Source organism: Xiphophorus hellerii, chromosome 9 (assembly GCF_003331165.1).
Source record: "Xiphophorus hellerii strain 12219 chromosome 9, Xiphophorus_hellerii-4.1, whole genome shotgun sequence".
Taxonomy (NCBI): Eukaryota; Metazoa; Chordata; class Actinopteri; order Cyprinodontiformes; family Poeciliidae; genus Xiphophorus; species Xiphophorus hellerii.
This window is the reverse complement of record NC_045680.1, coordinates 17,039,297-17,059,949: the sequence shown is the minus strand read 5'-3', so window position 1 is coordinate 17,059,949 and position 20,653 is coordinate 17,039,297. Positions and strand designations below refer to the sequence as shown.

General features: G+C 41.7%; 3 protein-coding genes across 7 annotated transcripts; all 3 read left to right on the top strand.

Moving 5' to 3' along the window:
- Window positions 1-536: 536 nt before the first annotated feature.
- ptgfr (prostaglandin F receptor (FP)) lies at window positions 537-2,949 on the top strand. The gene is made up of 2 exons (XM_032572934.1): window positions 537-1,335; window positions 2,252-2,949. Exons 1-2 carry the CDS (start codon window positions 541-543, stop codon window positions 2,549-2,551), a joined length of 1,095 nt encoding a protein of 364 aa, XP_032428825.1. The 5' UTR covers window positions 537-540; the 3' UTR covers window positions 2,552-2,949.
- A 2,185-nt stretch (window positions 2,950-5,134) lies between these two features.
- On the top strand, window positions 5,135-9,979 carry btf3l4 (basic transcription factor 3-like 4). 3 transcript variants are annotated; one of them, XM_032571411.1, is made up of 6 exons: window positions 5,135-5,253; window positions 5,560-5,621; window positions 6,629-6,742; window positions 6,836-7,037; window positions 7,766-7,825; window positions 9,657-9,979. In XM_032571411.1, the coding sequence occupies exons 2-6, from the start codon at window positions 5,568-5,570 to the stop codon at window positions 9,701-9,703; spliced, it is 477 nt and encodes a 158-aa protein (XP_032427302.1). In that variant the 5' UTR covers window positions 5,135-5,253; window positions 5,560-5,567; the 3' UTR covers window positions 9,704-9,979. The 3 variants fall into 3 exon arrangements, with proteins under 3 accessions (XP_032427302.1, XP_032427301.1, XP_032427303.1); XM_032571410.1 differs by lacking the exon at window positions 5,135-5,253 and adding an exon at window positions 5,262-5,373; XM_032571412.1 differs by lacking the exon at window positions 5,135-5,253 and adding an exon at window positions 5,459-5,481.
- A 124-nt stretch (window positions 9,980-10,103) lies between these two features.
- zfyve9b (zinc finger, FYVE domain containing 9b) lies at window positions 10,104-20,066 on the top strand. Of its 3 annotated transcripts, none has more exons than XM_032571404.1 (16): window positions 10,104-10,428; window positions 12,302-13,080; window positions 13,190-13,289; window positions 13,379-13,581; window positions 14,371-14,482; window positions 15,015-15,137; window positions 15,273-15,428; window positions 15,535-15,759; window positions 15,846-15,928; window positions 16,065-16,169; window positions 16,255-16,405; window positions 16,809-16,889; window positions 17,140-17,302; window positions 17,477-17,582; window positions 17,665-17,844; window positions 19,411-20,066. In XM_032571404.1, exons 1-16 carry the CDS (start codon window positions 10,365-10,367, stop codon window positions 19,570-19,572), a joined length of 2,793 nt encoding a protein of 930 aa, XP_032427295.1. In that variant the 5' UTR covers window positions 10,104-10,364; the 3' UTR covers window positions 19,573-20,066. The 3 variants fall into 3 exon arrangements, with proteins under 3 accessions (XP_032427295.1, XP_032427297.1, XP_032427296.1); XM_032571405.1 differs by lacking the exon at window positions 10,104-10,428 and adding an exon at window positions 10,457-11,270; XM_032571406.1 differs by lacking the exons at window positions 17,665-17,844; window positions 19,411-20,066 and having other exon boundaries at window positions 17,157-17,302; window positions 17,477-17,548.
- The last annotated feature ends 587 nt before the right edge of the window (window positions 20,067-20,653 follow it).

Below are 20,653 nucleotides of genomic sequence, written 5' to 3'. Positions count from 1 at the left end.
GTGATGCCTCCTGCGCAGCTCGCCTCATCTTTGAGCTCTCACCAAGGTTTCCACCTGCCGAGTGAAGGCGGAACAGCGACTTTCAGTGGCATTCACCGAGAGACGGAGAGATGTGCCTTTAATTCTGCTGATTCAAAAGACAGCGAGTTACTGAGGCTGTTTACCACCGGAGACAGCAAACTAAACTGGAGGTAAGAAGTCCTTCTTCTTCTGACATTTTCAGGCGTTTAACAAGAGCGACATCTAGACCTTGAATTTGATTTAATTACCAGTTTTATTGAGCTGGTGCGTTCATTACTTATTTAACTATGTTCTGCAATATTCTTTGATTTGAAAATATTTTTACAGCTCAAGCTGAGCGCAGATTTTATTTATAAACATGAGGGTATCTTCTTTAATCTACAAAAAAAAAACCATCTGGATGAATACCCCTTGTCAAGAAAATCACACAGCACAAAATACTTGTAACGTTATGATTCAAGTAGATTAAATCTGTTTTTCAAATTTTTTTTTTTTTTTTTTTAGAGATTGCAGTAAGTCATGTCATCCAACGACAGCTCCGAAACCCGGTACAGGTCAGAGGTCAGAGATTCCAACTCCACCTGCTGCCATAAGGAGCTGTCTGTCACTGCATCCGTCATCTCCATGACGGTGGGCATCTTCTCCAACAGCTTCGCTCTCTTCATTCTGATCAAATCCTACAGTCGCCACCGCATCAAGTCCAAGGCGTCCTTCCTGCTCTTTGCCAGCAGCCTGGTGACCACTGACCTGCTGGGTCACCTCATCAATGGCTCCCTTGTGCTGCACGTCTACCGCTTTCACAGGAAGTGGGACACTTTTGACCCGCATGGCATCGTCTGCAACATCTTCGGGGTGTGCATGGTGTTCTACGGTCTGAGCCCCTTGCTTCTCTCGAGTGCAATGGCCGTGGAGCGCTTCATCGGAGTTACCAAGCCCATCTTCCACTCAGCAGTATTGTCCTCACACCTCATGAAAAGGCTGCTTGGTTTCACCTGGCTGCTCGCCGCACTGGTGGCGTTCCTGCCTGTGCTGCTGAGGAGACCCTATGAGGTTCAGAGGTCCAGGAGCTGGTGCTTCTTCCACATGGAGCAGCCCAGAGACTGGCTAGATGTGCTGCTACCTCTGATCTTCTCCATTCTGGGTCTGTTGGCTCTTCTGCTCTCCATTGTGTGCAACACTCTGGCGAGCTGTGCCCTGTTGCACGGCAGGCTGCGCCACAAACACGGTTGCAGAGGCACATCCTACCACCTGGAGATGATCTGCCAGCTGCTGGCTATCATGCTGGTGAGCTGCGTGTGCTGGGGTCCATTACTGGTAAGCACTTGCTCTCAGTGTGTCGTTACTTAGCAGATTTGGTGGGAAGAATTTCACTATTTCGTGGGAGCCAATGCAAAGAGCTTCATTGGTTACATATTTGTTGGTGTTTGAGGTTTTGAGAGTGAGATTAAAACCTTAATCAGACAAAGTAAAATCCTGGACTTTCCATTTTCTATCTTTATTTTTTTTTATTTTCTCACTAGGTTACATTATTGTCAGAATTATGGTATGCATGCTTATTTTATTTTAATTTCTTAACTTTTCTCTAATGTGATCAGGATTAAAAGTATAGGCTCAAATATGCAGATATTGCCTCCCGCTAATATGTTCCTTAGCAAATTGTAGAGAAATGACACGCTATTTGTAGCATTATCAAGTTTCTGTCTGCATATTTTAATGCTGCTATCAGAAACAGTAGCACGCATTCAAATTGATTAGTTCCCTGGAATGGACCCAGCTTTTAAATGTAGTCCACAAATCTTCATTATGGTTCAGGTCGTGGGCGTTTGAGAAGCTTAATGTTAGCCTGCATTACCCATTCCATTATGTGTGTTTTGAGATTGTTGTCTTTGGTGACAGTAAAGTTGCTCCACTGTGGACAGAGACACTGGAGTTCAAGCATCTATCGGTTTATGATTGTCTTTAACTTCTGGAGGTTCCTGGGTTGTTCTTGAACATTCGGGTCAATCTCCTTTCACAAATCAAAGCTAGTCTGTGGATAGATAACTTAGTCATTGACAAAATATTAATCGCAACGTCTTGCATAAAACAAGAAAAACGTAAGTTTTGCATAAAATGTTGATTTTTTTCATCAATTCTTTCTATCTTTCATTGGAATAACTGGCCAACAAACTCAAATTCAAGGTATTTTCTTTAGCTCTAGTATTTCACTTTGTATTATTCTGTGCTCCAGGTCCATGTGATCATTCTCAGCACCAGAGCTAAAGATGAACCGTCCAGTTTCAGTCTGCTGACAACGGTACGGATGGCCACATGGAACCAGATCTTGGACCCCTGGGTCTACATCCTTTTGAGGAAGGCCGTCCTGAGGAAAATCTTCATGTTGTTTCACAGCTGCTGGGGTTCAAAGCTTCACACCTTCCACCGCTGGCAGCGCAGCACGCTCGGGAGCTCACGGGAGCCAAGCAAATCTTATTGCATCCGATACAGCAGACAGCCCCTTCCAGACACTGCCGTCCAATCCATCACCTGAACTTTGGCCAGAATGGTTTGATCTGAAGAGAAAACAGGACCAGGATGTGGAAGAATTCATGTCACTGGTTGACTACACGAGCGGCAGTGCAGTTCTGATCTGAATGACGTTGCATTTTAACATCTCATTGAGAATCGTCTTTGTTCCATAAGTGGCTCAGAACAAAACTGTCTGAAATTTTTAGTGCTTAGAAGACATTTTGGAGGATTATTTCCACCATTTGTTGTTCTAGTGAAGCTTAGTGTCTCTGTTTTGAGTGCAGCTCCAGAATATCGTACCACTTTGCCGTGAAATGTGAATGAATGATTTTGGACCATACGTGCATGACAACAACAACCACCAATGTAATTTGATCAATATTGACCTTGTTTTTGATTAAAACATTTTGGATGTGAACATTTCTGCTTAATTCCATTACACAGAAAAGTTATTTCAAAATCCTGGAGAGTGAGCTGATTGATATAAGGTGGCCAAGACTTTTTGTTTTGACCTTTATGGATTTCATTATAAATGGCTCCTGCTATTGAAGCCGTAATAAAATAAAGTCATGCAGACTAATTAGAGTGGTTTCTCGCATGTTGGGAGAAATGCTGCTCATTGAGCTAATAGAGCCCCACAGAACAAATCTCTCTCCACTTCTCTAGTGTATTTTTACAAAAGAAATGGTTGATTTTTGGGTAAAATGTTTTAAATGACTTACAAGCATTAAACTAATACATGTTATGACTTAATGTTAGTGTGATAGTTTCATTATCTTGATTACTTTATGAGCTATTGTTCGCATTAGTGCAACTCTAACATACTAGCTGTAAAAGTCAGTTATGTCAAGTGCAAACATTGTAAATAGAGGTTGGAAAATACAGTCCCAATAGCATAGAATACAATTTATGTGTATTTTATGTTAGATTTTAATTCTGTTCTTCTTACATTAAAATGAAAGGTGTTTAGCACATCCGTAAGGATGCCAGAACAAAGCTATCCACTTATACTGACAGGCTGAGTGAGGAGAAGCAGCCAAAAGGCTATGGAGGATATACACAGATCTACAGCTCAGGTGGAAGAGTCTATCAATAAAAACAATTATTAGTCATGAACGCTAAAAATCTCACAGTAAAATGCAACTCTCTGCAGGCCACATTTTCCAGCAATGAAGTTAATGTGTTAACTTAGGTGCGGGAGCAGGGCCACGCCCAAACCACACCTCTAATCATTCTACTTATACTTCACTCACCCATTCATCTCAGTTTGTTACATTTTCGTCAACCCCGCCCTTCCTCACCCTCTATCTATTTAATCTCATCCCTCTTCATTTTTAACTATGCTTTGCTTATTTTGCTACAGGTTCCGTCTGGGGGGGTCCTACGCGGGCTCGGGAAAATAAGAAAACCGTTATCCTTACATCTCTACATCCCTTCATCCCTTCATCCCTACATCCCTACATCTCTTCATCCCTTTATCCCTACATCTCTACATCTCTACATCTCTACATCCCTTCATCCCTACATCTCTACATCCCTTCATCCCTCATCCCTACATCCCTTCATCCCTCATCTCTACATCTCTACATCCCTTCATCCCTACATCTCTACATCCCTTCATCCCTCATCCCTACATCTCTACATCCCTTCATCCCTATATTTCTTCATCCCTTCATTCCCTCATCCCTACAGCCTTTTATCCCTATGTCCCTTCATCCCTCATCCTTTCATCTGCTCCTCCCCTCCTCCCTTCATCCCTCCATCAATAAATCTTTAAACTTGTATCTTTGTGGCGTGGTCCTTGCTAGTGAAGTTTCAATATATAAAAATACGACTTTACTTTGCATTATTTTATCAAATTAAAATAATAATAATAAAAAACAATACTAAGAAATGTGTGGCTGTCATATGACAAAGTGAAAAATTGAGTTTGAATGGTAGGGTAGAACTAGTGGTAGAAGTAAACAAGTAATTACTGTTGGGTATTTTAACCTGTACATATTAAGAACCACAGTAGTATCACTTCAGCCTTTGCAAAGGGGGAGAGTCTCAGTGGTGCCTCAGGACAACTCCAACCCTGCAGCAGCCTGGTTTTATTGAAAGCGGGGTGGGGGTCAGTCACAAAACAGAAGCGTAAAGATTAGGAGTAGAGGGCTCTCTGAACTAGCTGAAACCGGTTTCTCAAAGAACAGCATGGTCCACCTCACCTTGTTTCCAGGCTGGAAACAAGCTGGATAATAAGTAAGTTATGAGATAATAACTTACTTATTATCTCATGAATAAGTAAGTTATCTCACTTATCCATGAGATAACTATTTGCAAAACTCTGACAATTATTGTGCATCATTAAAACATAGGCCTACATCAAGATAGGATCAGAAAGTAAAGAATGAAATATGAAATGAAGCTCTCCCACACAAATTTGCAACGTTGGATAAAAATGTTAAACGCAACATCAGTAAGAGGCATACTATTTAATTTCTTATTTATATTTGGCCTCATTAGGAGTATTCAGTGTCATTAAAACAGAACTCCAGTGTAAAATTCAGGTGTTTTACGAATCAAAATGAGAACGCAATCGCTTTGTTTTTGTAATATGCTAAACGTCCAGTGGGTGTCAGCATAATCCCGATCTCAGGTCTCTATTACTGGTCGGAAACGAAGAAGAACAGAAGACGCCGCTGTATGCTTCTCTGCTGCAAACATCTGGGGAGATTTCTGCAGGTTTGTTCAGATCGCAGCTTGTTTGTGTGAGCGGACTGTGAGGTTGTTGTTTTCTGGACGGAGGAGAGGACGGCTGTGCTGTTTGTTATGGGTTCATGTGTGCAGCTGTTGGACAAGCAGGCTGATAAATTCACATCTGATCGCATCTGGCTTCCAGTTTACAGAATATGTGCGCTTTTTAGAGATCTGCTTTATTTCTACACGGTGTTCCTTAAAGGCAGAGCTAAGGTTGAAGCTAATCAAAGCAGCTACCATATCGGCAGTTCTTTTTTATGCTGCTAATGTCATTGTGTGGTTTCCTGGCAGGTGACAGCATGAATCAAGAGAAACTGGCAAAGCTTCAAGCCCAGGTGCGGATAGGAGGAAAGGTGAGCTGTCCAATTCAGACTGGTCTTTGGTAACGATGACATCTTAAAAACGTGTTACAAAAAAGCACTGAGAAATAAGAAAGAAAGAATGGTTCAGACTGTCAAGATTCAGAAATACAGTGCCTATAAAAGTATTCACTCTCTTGAATGCTCTACTCTTTTATTGTTTTTACAAATCAATCACAATAAACAAAGTTTAGCTTTTTTTTTTGACACAAACTAAATTAAATATACCCCCCCCCCCCCCTCTCTTGAATGTTAAAGTAAAACTAATTCCTACAAAATAATGAGAATTAAATAAAACGCAATAAGGACATATATATTCACCCCATTTGTGTCAATAATTGATAGATGCACCTTTGGCTGCAATCACAGCCTGGAGTCTGTGTGGATGGGTCTCAGTCTGGATCCTAAACTGTTGAAGCGCTGTCAGGTCGTGGGGATAGGTTGTGAACATCCCCCTTTCAAGTCACAAATTCTCTTGGGAATCAAGGCGTGGACTTCGACTGGGCCACTCCAGAATATCCACCTTATTGACTTCAAGTCCCTTTGCAAACTTGTTCACACTGCAATGCAACTTCTTATGGCTTTCATTCCACTGTGACTTCCTTCTTTTAATTTTCTACAACACCCAGACTGGTAGATTACACAGCTTATGGTGTTTCCGACAACAGATTCTCCCACTTTAGCTATGAATCTCTCCAGCTCCCCTGGGTCTCTTGGCTGCATCTCTGATTAGAGCAGTCAATCACATTACTCTCTCTGAAATTGAGGTTGTTTTTTTTTTTTGCCTAAATCAAGGCACCAAACAGATTAAGCATATTAAAATATTAAAGGTTTTAGACTCAGATTAATGAAGTAAAATCAGGTTTTGCTTTGTCATGCAATACAATAACTGTTACAGTATTCAAACCATATTCAGCCCCAAAAACCACGACTTCATATATATGTTTACACTTTTGCAAGTGGCTTTATCATTGAAGAACTTTTTTGTGTTTTGGTTTCAGGGCTCAGCGCGCAGGAAGAAGAAGGTGGTGCACAGAACCGCAACGGCAGATGACAAAAAGCTCCAGAGTTCACTGAAGAAGTTAGTTGTCAACAACATAGCTGGGATCGAGGAGGTACAAACTTTTACATTTCATAATAACCCGGGCAGCTTCCCTTACTTCGCAGCACGCCAAACATGTTTAGAGATCATTCTTTCTCCGCTCCAGGTGAACATGATCAAGGACGACGGGACTGTGATCCACTTTAACAACCCGAAGGTCCAGGCGTCTCTGTCCGCCAACACGTTCGCCATCACAGGCCACGCTGAGACCAAGCAGCTGACAGAGATGCTTCCCAGCATCCTCAGTCAGCTGGGAGGGGACAGCCTCAGCAGCCTGCGGAAGCTGGCTGAACACTTCCCCCGGCAAGGTGGGTGCAGGTCGAGCGAAAGATTTGTGTCTGTAGCTGTTGGTGTGGAGAAATAAGTAGCTGCCTAAAATGTTGACTCGTGGATATTTTGTTATTCTGAGAAGAAGAATAAAGTGGCACAAATGTGTTACCAGATTAGATTGCTTGATCATCTAATTCTGGAAGGGATCATTTTATCCAAAACCTTTGAAAGAATCTCCGTCTCAATAGAGACGAGATGGTGAGTGCAGCTGTTTAGGGGATCTTTGTCCAATTTCATCTAATGAATACATAACTTGCTATGGACTCGTCTGTTTATTGGAAAAAGTGATCCACCTCAGCAAGTTACTAGATGAGTTATAAATATATAGTGACAGACTGAAAAGGAAGAAGTTATTTTTTCATTATCAAGAGTGTAGCACATCAAGCCTTATCTTTATTACTGGAATCACTATTTTTGTACAAATCTTTGATGCCACTGATATGCATCCAGTCATTAAGCTTGTTTTCATGTTCATAATAATTACATTTTGTTCTGAAACTAAGATCTCCAGTCTGTTTTGTACACAACATGATGAGATATATATATATATATATATATATATATATATATATATATATATATATATATATATAAAACAGGTTCTTGAAATAAACCTTTCTGGTATTTGATTTACCACAAGGGAAATGTTAGTTTTAAATAATGAAAACATAATTGGTTTATGTTTTGGATTTTTATTCTCTCTCAGCTCTCGATGGCAAACCTCCAAAGCCAGAAGACATTGAGGAAGAGGATGATGAGGTTCCAGGTATGTTCTTTGTAAATGTCACAGTTGTTTAGAGACTCTGTAAGCAACGAAAATTCAGTCGCGCTTGCTAAATCTAATAGAGTAACTCCAGTGCACAGTGCCAACATTGTGTAATTTAATCTCAGTACAAATCCAAGTGTTTTGTTGTGACTTCTGAGGTTTGTTAGAGAATATTAGAGAACAAACAGCGTCATGAAGACCGAGGATCACAGCGGGCAGCTCGGGGAGAAAGTTGATGCCAAGTTGGGTTATAAAGCAATGTCCCAAGCTTTGATTGCCTCACTGAGACCTGTTTAATCTATTGTCTGAGAATGGAAAGAGTACGGCACAACTCCAGACCTACTCGGATGCGTCCATTGACCTCAACTGAAAGGCCTGGCAAGGAGATCATTACTTACAGAAGTACCCTAAAACCTGTAGCAAATTGGGAGGAGCTGCAGAGGCCTACAGCTTAAGTGAAAGAACCTTTAGCAAAGACAACTAATTGTAATTCCACAAATCTGATCTTCATAGAATAGAAGGCCATAAAGATCATTAAGTCATGTTGGCAGTTTACCATAAACCATGCTGGGTCGCAGAAAAACTCTTGAAACCAGTTGTAACTCCAGCACATGCTGTCTCGTTCCTGCTCCTTTGCCTTGTATGGTTGAGTCCACAGCATGTTTAAATAATGTTATTAAAATTAATAATAGAAGCTATAGCGTTGTTCTGTATTAGTCCACCCATGAACAGGTTTTTCTGTGTTTAACCAGCAATGTCAACAATTGCACTAGGTGGAAGGTCCACTTTTATGATTGCATCCAGCAGAATTTATTTGCACCCACTCATAAATGCACAGCGCCTATACTTTTAGATGATAAATTGCAGCTGTTGGCTTAGAAATAAATAAAATGTTTTAGCCATCCATACAATTTATCTACCGTATGTGAGCTTATCTGTCCGTCTGTGAAAAACTACAGTGTCTGTCAGCCACACTAAAACCATTTCCGCCTCACAGAAGATAAGCACCACTTCTCTAAATGAAAGAACTAGATGTACTTCCTCAGGTGTCACTGGATTCAACAAACTCCTGGCAGATTCTGTACATGTTCAGCTTGTCCAGTCCCCCGAAACCGACATTACAGACAACAGGATGTGCCTCTAGACCTCTCAGGTCTTCCGGTTCTGGTCTGCTCTACATCCCCAGAACCAGAACCAAACGAGGAGAAGCAGCTTTCAGCATCTATGCACCACAAATTTGGAACAAACTTCCAGAAAACTGTAAAACAGCTGAAACACTGACTTCCTTTAAATCTCGACTAAAAACCCACCTGTTTAGGATTGTATGTGAAATGTAATCAATTACAAATTTAATGATGAAACTTGACTTAATGTCGTGTTTTGATTGTTGATTCTATGTTGCATTGTGTTTCTGTGTTTGATATGATATAAAGCACTTTGAATGCCTTGCTGCTGAAATGTGCTATACAAATAAAATTTGTTTTTGATTTTTAGAAACAAATATAAAATGTCAGTAAGATGTGAATTAAGCTTACATCTGACATTAACATTCTGACATTTTTGAAAAATGTCTCCTCTATTTCTTCTCTGCTCCTTCATCTGTTTTTTACTTCGTCCTTAGTGATCTCATATTTGTTTTCCTCCTCGCGTTCCTCCCTTCGTTCTGTCCTCCTCTGTCTGCTTTTCTTCTTGTGTCCTCCTCCGTATCTTTGAAATATCAATACAGCACTTGGAAGTTAGTGAAAAAATGCGAACATGTTGAAATGGTATGAATGCCACTGCAAAGCATCAAAGCTGCATAAATAACAGCGTATCTGCTCCCGTGTCGCAGATCTGGTGGAGAACTTCGATGAAGCTTCAAAGGACGAGGCAAACTAGCGCAGATGTTGATGACCTCGTGGACTGGACTGGGCTGGACCGAGAAGAAGCAGAAACGTCTCTCTGCGTTTATGTCGCCCAGGCATTTCACATATCACCAACAATCCCAGAGACTTTTCTACTTTACAGTGGCCCACCGAGTCAGGCTGGCGTGTGGAAAACCTGGCTTAAATCTCACCACCTTATTGTTAATCATCGTGAAGATTACAGGTTATACACAGAAGGTCTTAAAACAGTTATGTTTGTTTATGGCAAAATAAATGTGACAAACATTTATTTATTTATTTATTTTTACATAGTGCTGTGGTGAATGCTGGGACGTTATTAACCTCTTTTTCCTCAGAGGTTTTGTGCTTTTGTGTGCTTATGCTGACTTGCTGAAACAGCCTGACAGATTGTGCACAAGGTTGGCATCTATGCACTGTTATCTTGGCTCGCACGCTGTCCTGCGGGCTGTGTGGACGGCAAACTGGGGAGGGACGTTTCTGCACACCTCTTGGATTTCTTCAAAGAGCTGCAGAGAGACACCGGGGAGGGGGAAAGATCTCTATGAGAGCGAGAGGGGGGGGGGAGGCTGTAAGACAGGAGGAGGAATCATCTCATTCTCTGCTTTTGGGTAGGCCACGGCTGCTTCCCCTGCACTCAGATGTGACAGAATAAGATGCTGAAGTTCTTCTCTGCCCGGGATGATGAGAATGAAAGCCTTCTAGGAGAAGTAACAGAGGGTAAGGGGCCGCGGGCATGCACGCATACATTTAAGCAGGCTGATCCAGTTTCTCTGATGCTGCGTCGCAGGGTGATGATAAAGAACGCTGACACAGCATTGGCCGAGCTCCTTGACCGCATCGTTTCAAACATGCGTGTTTGTGTCCGCACCCATGACCTGTCCGGCTGGATGTGATGTAACCAAGAGGATGTCGCATTGCCGCCGGCCGGCCGGGTCTCGATTACCGCGTGGCAGGATGAAAGCTCTTTCGCACGTGTGTGCCGAATGCGTCACTGTCCCGATAAATAGAGCGCGCGAGGAGCGAGATGCTGCGGCCGCTTTCAGTTTTTTTTTTTTTTTTTTTTTTTTTTTTACGCGGATGCTTCTGCAGCAGGAGCGACACCACCGGGCCCGTTTCCCTTTCATTAAAGCTGCAATGCAGTTTGAACTGCAGGATTAGTCATTTAATTAGCCTTCAGCTGAGACGGACGAGCTCCATCATCAAACAGAAGTCTACTTGCAAGTATTTCGCCAAAACATTTTGTTAATCCTATGGGTTGACTAGAGCTGTAGTCTGCTTGACTTCCTCTCACGCGTCGATATTTGCAGTTCAACGAGCCATTAGAAATCGAATCGGTGATTGGTTGCGGCTGCAGAAGGTTACAAAAATTAATGAATCAGGGTAGAGAGAAGGAGGAGCTTGTATCACTGGTTTGCATATACAGATAAAACCAGATATTTACATGCGTTGTATAAAAGCACAGCCTTTTTTTCCCTCAATTTTTTTTTTTTTTTTTACTTCAACGTCAGCCTTCAAACATTTGGGAGAGCCAAGATGATGATGATGATGTCATGACTTTGGTAGGTTGAGTTAAGTAGAAGCAAGTCTTTTTTTTCCAAATCAACTCAGACACTATAACTTACTTGTATGGCACAGTGGGAAAACCAAAACAAACCAGACAAGATATCAAGAAGGGAATTGTGACTCCACAAGTCTTATTCAACCACGGGGAGAGTTTCCAGATGCCTAAAGATGCCCTGCTTCGTTCATTTGTTCAAACAATTATGTGGAAACAGTTATCATGCCGTTTTGGAATGGCAAATGTTTTGTATCTCAGAGCTGGATGTTTTTTTTTTAGTGCAAAATGTGTGCGTCCTAACCTCACCAAAAGAAAAGTAAATGATGACGATGTTGGCTGAATCAAGTAAGAGAGTGCCATTACTTCCAGTGAAACAAGACTTGCTCCGGGATGGGATGAAATGCTACCTAGAGAAGACGAGACCTTTAGTCCAAAATCAGCATAACAAAGCCAGGCTTATTTTGTAAATGTGTCAAGGAACAAAGAAACTAATTTCGAGTTATAGCCATGCATTCGAGAGAAAACTCGCAAGCCTGAAAAAATTGAGCCAACAGTGAAGCACTGGGATGGCGGTATGTTTAAGTATTTTGCTTAGAAAACAACATATGGAAAGAACATCATCTGAAAATATTAAAGTAACATTGCAAGATATCTGCTTCTAGTAACCCTATAGATTGAAGACCAAGTTGGACTTTACTTTCAGAAAACTACTATGCTGCCTATCTTGTTTTTCCTGAATTTCAGCACACCCCTAGAACCTATGTGGTGAGAATCAGCTTTATTGGCAGAGACTGCTACACGATATTCAGATTTTCATTTAGAAATAATTTAAACAATGTTTTGTGCAACAATTTTCTCCACAATATTTCACTACATTTTGTTGATCTACCACATAGACCAACAAAGAAAATACACTAAAGTTGGTGTTGCAATGTGATAAAAACGTGGAAAGGTTCAAAGAGTATGCATACTTACACACAGTATAAACAGTCAGAGACAAAGACATGCCTGTCCCCACTTTTGTCTGAGCAGATGAAGGAGACAACCCATCTCTACAGGACTCCAAGCAGCAGTGGCTGAACAGACCTTGCCTACTGGTCCTCAAAGATGGTGACATGACCAAGCCTGGACTGAGCTCCAGTCAACTCCGACCACATTCTCCCTCCAAAGCCTCCTCGGATGAGACAATCAGAAGGCAATGTGGGCAAAAACCACTGGAGCGTCCAACCAAAGCAGCATCACAGTCCCAGCTGGAGGAAGGCAGCTGCACTGTGACCACCATCTCCACATGGGGTGATGATGACCCTTCTAGCACCCTGGTTTTGAGCCCCGCCGAGGCTGCCTGGCCGGAAGAGGAGGATCAGGTGGAAGGCGTTCAGTCTCAAGTTCTCCCGTCCAAAGAGGAGTCTGTGATTGAGGAGAAGGAAAGGGAGGAAAGTGGGTTGGAGCAGGCAGAGCATTTTTCCAGCTTAGATGAAGCTGCAGCATCTTTCGCTTCTTCACACGAGAATCCGTGCATTAGGACGCGGGAGTTCAGGAAGGTCAAATCTAAAGGAGGAGCCGAGACAAGTGGAGGCAAGACCCAGGGAGCCGGTGAGGACGAAGCAAAGGGGAAGAATGCTGATCCTCCAACGGATCCTGATAATGACTCCCAGATGAGCCCCTCTGGAGTTCTGCCTGAGGATCAGGGTGACGTCCTGGGGGAGGTGGCTCCGGTGTGGGTTCCTGATGCTGAAGCTCAGGTCTGCATGAAGTGTGGGACAAAGTTTACATTTACCAAGAGGAGGCACCACTGCCGTGCCTGTGGCAAGGTGAGGGCAGTTTGATTTTACTCAAAAGTTCAACATTTCCTTTGTGATAATGAAGCGTGAAGTGAAACACAGTTAGTGACGTGTGAAACGAATGTGTGCATGTTGGCAGGTGTTTTGCGCGCTCTGCTCCAATATGAAGTTTAGACTAACACATCTGGATGGCAAGGAAGGAAGGGTTTGTGTGTCCTGCCATTCAGCCCTTGTCAAGAGTAAGTAAAATACCAATGTAGTTGTTTACTACGTGCATCAAAAAAAAAAAAGGAAATGCACTACCAAAGTGTTATGTTTTCTCCTACAGGGACTCCTCCGAGAGGGAAAAGGAGGGTGTGGTTTGCAGATGAAATCCTCACTGGCCAGCAGTCTGAGTCTGCTCCAGCCACACCAGTGAGAGGACTTACTTTCTCACCCCTGATGAGGCGGGACTTGGGCGAGCCTGCTAGAAGTCCTGCTGGTTCACCACAGATCAGGAGAACCTTAAAACCACACAGGACTACAATTAATGTAGGTTTAAAAAATGAAAAATATACCCAGATACACACCAGTCTAAAAGAATCTAATGTTGCGAACACAAACGTCAACGTATTTCACGGGGATTTGATGTCATACACCAACTTAAATGAGTACATAGTTGTGAAATGATTTAACTTTTTAAAACCTTCCTCCCACCTGAGCAGTGGATCTCTGCAACTCCTCCACAGCTAGCAATGGCCTATTTGCTTCTTTCCTGATTAGTGCCAGGCTCCTCATTTTGTTGAATAGTTTGATCACTGCTCTGTAAAATGTCGAAATCATAATAGTTTATTTTGACAACCTAACCTTTCCCTAAACTTCTCAACAGTTTTATCTCAACTAGAGTGACTTTTAGGCTTCATAACACTGTTTGTTCAATAATATTCTCCAACAAAATAGCTGTATTTTTACTGACACTAGATCAGACAACTTTATTTTTTATTTAGCTATGTATTTTATTTAGGGCTATCAACGTTAAAGGGGCTCAGTACAAACACATGTGATATTTTATATTTTCCATTATGAAAAAAATATAAAAACATTCACCATTATCCTTCTTCTTCACAAATGCACACTACTTGGTGTGGTTTGTAACACAAAAAAAGAAAAACATAAGTCTATTGTTATAAAATTGGAAAATCGGAAAAAGTTGATTTTGCATGACGAAAAGCTTTGCCATGCAAAGGTTCGAGTACCTTTGCATGGCACTGTGCCTATCTGTAGTTTCTTTTACGGTGTAACTACTTCATAGATTGCTCATCTTTTTTAATGTGACTTTAGGAGGCATGTGGTCCTCATGGCTGGGGCCCCACAGCCTTAGTGAGCAGCTCTGCCAACCTCATCCCCTTAGACGGCCTCCCGCCCATCCTCACCTCTACTGGAGTCAAAGGAGGTGAAGTTTTAGCAGCTCTTTTTTCTTCTGCCTCTGCTTCTTTTATTACTACGCCCTGCAGTGAGAGCAAACAGAGGAAATAAAATACGAGCTCTATGCAAAGCAGGGAGAATAGCAGCAGGTGAAAACGGGGAGCTCAATGTTCGGCTGGATGCCCGTCTTGCTAACAAAGAGAAGATTAAAAAAGTAAGAACAGAAAAAGTAGAAAAGTTAAGTCAGCAGCTGCAGAACATCGTGAAACTTTTAAGCGGATCTGACAGGATGTGCTTGTAATTTAATTTTCAAATTACCTTCTGGTGGCATCAATGTGTCATACTAACAAATACTTTGGGTAGCGGGGACATTTTTACCTTGTCAGGTGTGCATTAACCCCTTTCTATCAATTTTTTTTCTGTTAATAAATGTAATTACATTATCATTCTTCAAAATGATAATGAACTGATCAGGGGAATAAAATAAATTAGGAAGAATTTAGGGTTATTGGTTTGCAGGGGATGAGATTACAGTCATGTGACTTTTTTCCCCCACTCAGATTACACCGTGGAGGAGAAGCCCTCTGAGATGCTACTCATTCAGGAGCTGGAAAGCGGCCGGCCAAAGCCACTGGTGTTTGTCCTCAATGCAAACCTACTTGCTATGGTCAAACTTGTCAACTGTATGTATTTGTTTTCCTTTTTCTTTCTCCATTTTGAACCCCAAAATAAAATGCAATTTGCATATATGAAGTTCCTCATCTGCCTTAGAAGCGATAATCCTAAAGCTTAAAGATGTTACCTTAAATGTGTGACAGATGTCAACAGGAAGTGCTGGTGTGTGACGACGAAGGGGATGCATGCTGTGGGCCAGGTGGAGGTGGTGGTGCTCCTTCAGTGTCTGCCTGAGGAGAAAAGTTTCCCCAAAGACATTTTCAGTCACTTCCTCCAACTTTACAGGGACACCGTGACTGGTAGGACGATTAGGCCAGTCATTCTGAATAGCGAACATGGCTTTCCCCTCAAGGTATATGCCTTGTCATAATGACTCGGCTGACCTTCAGTTCTTTGTTTCTGCAGGGAAGGTTGTAAGGCACCTGTCGCTCTTCCTGTTTGGCAGCCGATTCTTAGGCAGCGAGGATCATGCAGGCTTCATGTACGTTTGCTCCACACTTCAGTCGCTTCAAGGTCTACCTCTGCCCAATCAGCCCTACCTCTTTGGCCTGCTGGTCCACAGAGCGGAGGTGCCGTGGGCTAAAGCCTTTCCCCTGCGCCTCATGCTGAGACTTGGGGCAGAGTATAGATGTGAGCAATGCCACTCTGTGACATCTTCCAGCTTTAATGTGTCAAGTTTCCCCCTGAGTCATTCACGTTTATTTCTGTTTGTCCAGTTTATCCCTGTCCTCTGTACAGCGTGCGGTTCAGGAAGCCCCTCTTTGGGGAAATAGGTCACACCATAATGAGACTGTTAGTCGTGAGTATAGCATGTTGCAACGGCTTTCACTTCTTACAACACCGGATTTACCAGCATCAGGGGGAAGTTTGGTGTCATAACTTCTGCCAAACTTCCCATCGCAGACACTGACCTCTTTATACTTCCTGTTTTTCAGGACTTTAGGAATTACCGCTACAGCCTACCATTAGTACCGGGGCTCACTGTGGATCTAGAGGCTCAGAAGACTCTCATAAACATACCGACTACCGGGTATAATGAGGTATAAAGACTGAGCCTCAAAAGGAAATGTATACATATCTGTGCCTTGATTGTTATTGTGGGCTTTTTCTGTTCCCTTTTCTCAGTTAATGAAGGCCATAAACAAGTCCAATGAACATGTGCTGGCAATAGGGGCATCCTTCAATGAGACAGCAGATTCCCACCTCATCTGTGTGCAAACCGACGACGGCCAGTACCAAACCCAAGCTATCAGCATCCACAACCAGCCTCGCAAAAGTAACAGATCATTGAGAAACCAAAGTAACATTATCAAGACAGTATGGACTTTGTAAAAGGATTTTACTGGTTTTAAATAGTTTTTACCCTAAATGTCTAACCCAATTGATGAGGAATAACTGCTATAGGAATTATTAGTGTTGTTGAAATCGGAACAGAATGATTGATTATTCTCTTTTTTGTTGTTGCAGTACTAAAGTTATACACTCTGTAACATTAGTTCTTTTTTGATACATTCACATTTTAAAAACACCTTAACACAGAAGCTTAAAGTCAGTATTTTACTTTTAAAGAAATGTGGCTGCAGTTTCAGATCTGTAACACCAGAGGGCACAAAATGTTTGATTGTTGCATGATTTAAACATTTGCTCTTTTCTTTGTTTCTGTCTTTTTCTCTCTCTAGTTACTGGATCGTGCTTTTTTATATTCAGCAGCGCCCTGAAAGCCTCGGCAGGTTGCCTGGCCAAGTCCAGCATCGTAGAGGGTACGATATCTAGTGATATAAGAAGGGAAGCACAAAACATTTGACCTGCTCACAGGACATTTCTAATCCAACATCCTACCTTTAAACTAGGGTTATTCAGAATATGATGCTCTTTGTGTGTGTTTTTGTGTGTGAACAACTTAACAGGCTGTCAGGAGTGTGTTGCTGCCTGTTGATGCATGTGTGGCAGTGTGTCCCCACTCGTGTCTGTTTGTGTGTTTTTCTTGTATTGCTGTCCCCTTCTCCTTAGATGGGCTTATGGTGCAGGTCACCGTGGAGACCATGGTGGAGATCCGCCGGTCGCTCCGGGAGATGAAAGACTACACCGTCACATGCGGGCGGCTCGACCAACCAGAGAGCCGGGAGCTTGTCTGTTTACAGTGGGTGGAGGAGAAGTGCACTGTGAATAGGGGGTTGGTACTTCCACCTGTTTGAAGCTGAGCTCAGTTCTACAGAACAATACAAGTCAAAATAGAGTCAAAAAACTAATTAAGATGTTTCATTATTTGTATCAACAATCCAGGACTTCAATGTCCAGATAAATAGTTCCTATATGTTCTGGCTTAACAAATCGTTTTGCTCTGCAGGGTCATAAGCCCCATCGATGGGAAATCCATGGAGTCCATCAGCAGTACAAAGATGTTCCAGAAGTCAGAACACAAAGAAAATGGGAAGATCATCCGCTGGACAGAAGTACACATTAAAACACAACATGTGTGTGTTCTATCTGAACCATAAAGTCTCTTTTGCATGTATAAAACCCTCTGCTGTCCAGGTGTTCTTCCTGGTGAGAGGACACAATCCCAAGAGAGGAGTGACCGACTCCGCCGAACAGAGCCGACTTACAGAGCGCATCGCCCGGGCATTTTGCCTGGCCCTGTGTCCACACCTGAAGCTGCTGAAGGAGGACGGCATGGCTAAACTGGGGCTGCGGGTCACTTTTGACTCTCATGAGGTCAGAAACTAATGAGTGTGATGCTATGGAAAATGCCTCTGATGTTGTTGCCCACTGTTAACCTTAGAAGATTTTTATGTTCTGACATCTGTTTTTCTGTTAAAATCTGTAGCTTAATACAGATGTGGACAAATATGCTGGCACACCTGGTAAAGAGTTTAAAAAACCCCTCAAGTAAATCCAAATTTTGTTGCAGTGACATAACCTCACAATTAAAAATAATGATAAAAAAACTAACCCTTAATTTTTCATTTCCAAACCAATTTAAGAATGTTTATTAGGAAAATTTTGGTGTCCCTGCTGCCATTAAATAGTAATAGTAAACATAATCTTCAGTAACGTTTCACAACCAGTCCTCTTTTCTATAATGTCAGAATCCTGTCTTACTCTCTTTTATTTTGCTAACCCCACAGGTTTTCTCTAGGACTGACAGCTGGTGTTTGAAATATCCCTGAGTGAACTGTGATTGTCTGTCTGATGAACCAATTCTGTGTTGATTTGGCTATATCTTCTAGATGGATATCATGTTGAATGTTTTTTATTTAACACATTGTATTTCAGAGAACTTGTCTTTCACTCTCAAAAATTCCTCCTGGTATTTTTAAAAGAAACATGCCGGCAGGCAGCATTACATAACACCAGGTTTCATATGAATTAGGAAGGCAGCCATGAAGACATCAGCTTGTGAGCATAATTTCTTGTAAATGATAGAGTGGGTTCCTGTTGACTAACCTACAATTCAAGGGCATTATTTCAAACCCTTGAATATCTCTGTTTACAGCCCTTTTTGAATGAACACATCGGTAAAGTTTAAAATCTCACAGTCTTACAGTTGCTTCGACACATATTTTCAATAATAGCGTGTGCCAATAATGTAATCATTTAGGCATGTCTGATTTTGCACACGGAATATTAAAAGCTGCCGAGTCTGTATTTTTACGCCTTAGTCTTTGAGTCTTCAACTTGCATCCAATTTTCTTTTCTTCCCGCGAGATGTCATGATTTTTTACTGTGCAGCCAGGAGAAACACGCGTGCAGGGCTCATTTACATCTACTGCGGTGTTTAAAAGGAGGCATGTCAAGGCAGGAGTCTGCTAATCCCACATATGCTGTCAATAGCAAATATGAATAATCGTCACATGTTTACGTTTTTTGGCATATAGATGACATAAAATGTTCATTGTGACCAAGCTGTAACCCTGCTGTAGTTTTTTTTTAGATATTTGTGCCACATTTTCTCTATCCTGCTCACTCTATGAGATGGTTAGATAAATATAGATCCTCTACCAGTTATGAGCCCAGAAGCTAAAAGCCTCTTTATTGCACCACATTTAGGGAAGCAAGAAGTAGTGGATAAATAATTAAAAGTTTCTACTAACTTTGATCATCTTAGATCAATATAAATGTATACAAATGCTTCAGGTACATTTATTTTCACCTTGGGTTGAGTTGAAGGGGGAAAGCATGCAACCTTTCACTCACATATTACTAATCGCCAGGTTTCTTGCACAATCTCCTTTATGTGACTGCACTAAAATTAATCAGCAGCTTGTTTTATAATTCCAGGTGGGATTTGTGGCTGGGAGCAATGGGCAGCCTCTCCCAGCCCAGTACCTCAATGCCCTGGATAGCGTGTTGATCCCAGTCATCCACAGCAGGGGCCACAAGAGGGGCGAACAGCCTTTAGTGATGGAGCTCATCTTTTACATCCTGGAGGACATCACCTAAAGCACGCCTGCACTCCTAATAATTAATCTTCTAACTCAGACCACAGCTCCATCTCGCTCTCCATCATGAACATTAATTTCCACCAAAAGACCCAACCTGGATCACATCCAGAGCCAGCAGGCATTTCAGCTATTCTTCACAAGAGTGAAGTGGTCTGACTCTTAGCTTCATCTAGCTCCACCCGCTTACAAAAAAACCTGCATGATGGACCATTGGAACAAAGTGCAGTTGCTGCACTGTAGTTGGACCTCATTTGCTTATGATTTTGCCTTTATGTCTATGCTAGGCCTTCTTATGGAGAAGACATTCAAAGTGGGAGCTGAATTTAACCCCCATGACCTTAAAATAATGACTATAAGAAATTTAATGTAGAAGATATGTAGCCATTTTACACACACTGAATGAATGCTTAAAGAATGTTTTCTTACTGCTTGGGTTTTAATTAACTATTCACAAAGAGTAACGTCTGCTTGAAAATAAACCTGGAACGTTGACTGTTTGCAGCTCCTTTCATATCTTACATTTTGGCCAACTCACTAACTTTATACAAGAAAGTGAATTTTAGATGGAAATGTTCTTATTGTTTGATGACCTAAAGTTAAATATACATAAAAAAAACTAGTTAGTGTCACATGTTATGTGAAATGTAAGCATTTGCCTTTTGAAAAGCTCAGAAAGGTATTTCCAGATTGAAAAGTTTAATAGTTCAGATTTCCAGAGGTGAAGGTCTGAAAGGCATTTCTAAGACAAAAAAAACAAACTTTCAGAAAGCTTTTGAAAAAGTGGAGGATTTGTCACACAAAAGTCTGCAGATTTTAGTTTTATTTGATGTCAGCAATGTAAAGCTACCTCAAAATGTTTGACAGAATGCTGTATTAGCAAAATGTTAACCATCAATGTTCACAAGAGAATGTTGGTCAGATGAGTTTTTCTCATCTGACCAGCTGTCAGCTTCTAAAATCAGGCAATCCTGATTTTACATCAGACCTTGAAAAGCACAGGTCTAAAATTACTAAAGTGTACACCTCCTTTTCATTCACTACCCTTTTTACACTTGAAGAGTATGATGGCCTATGACGTC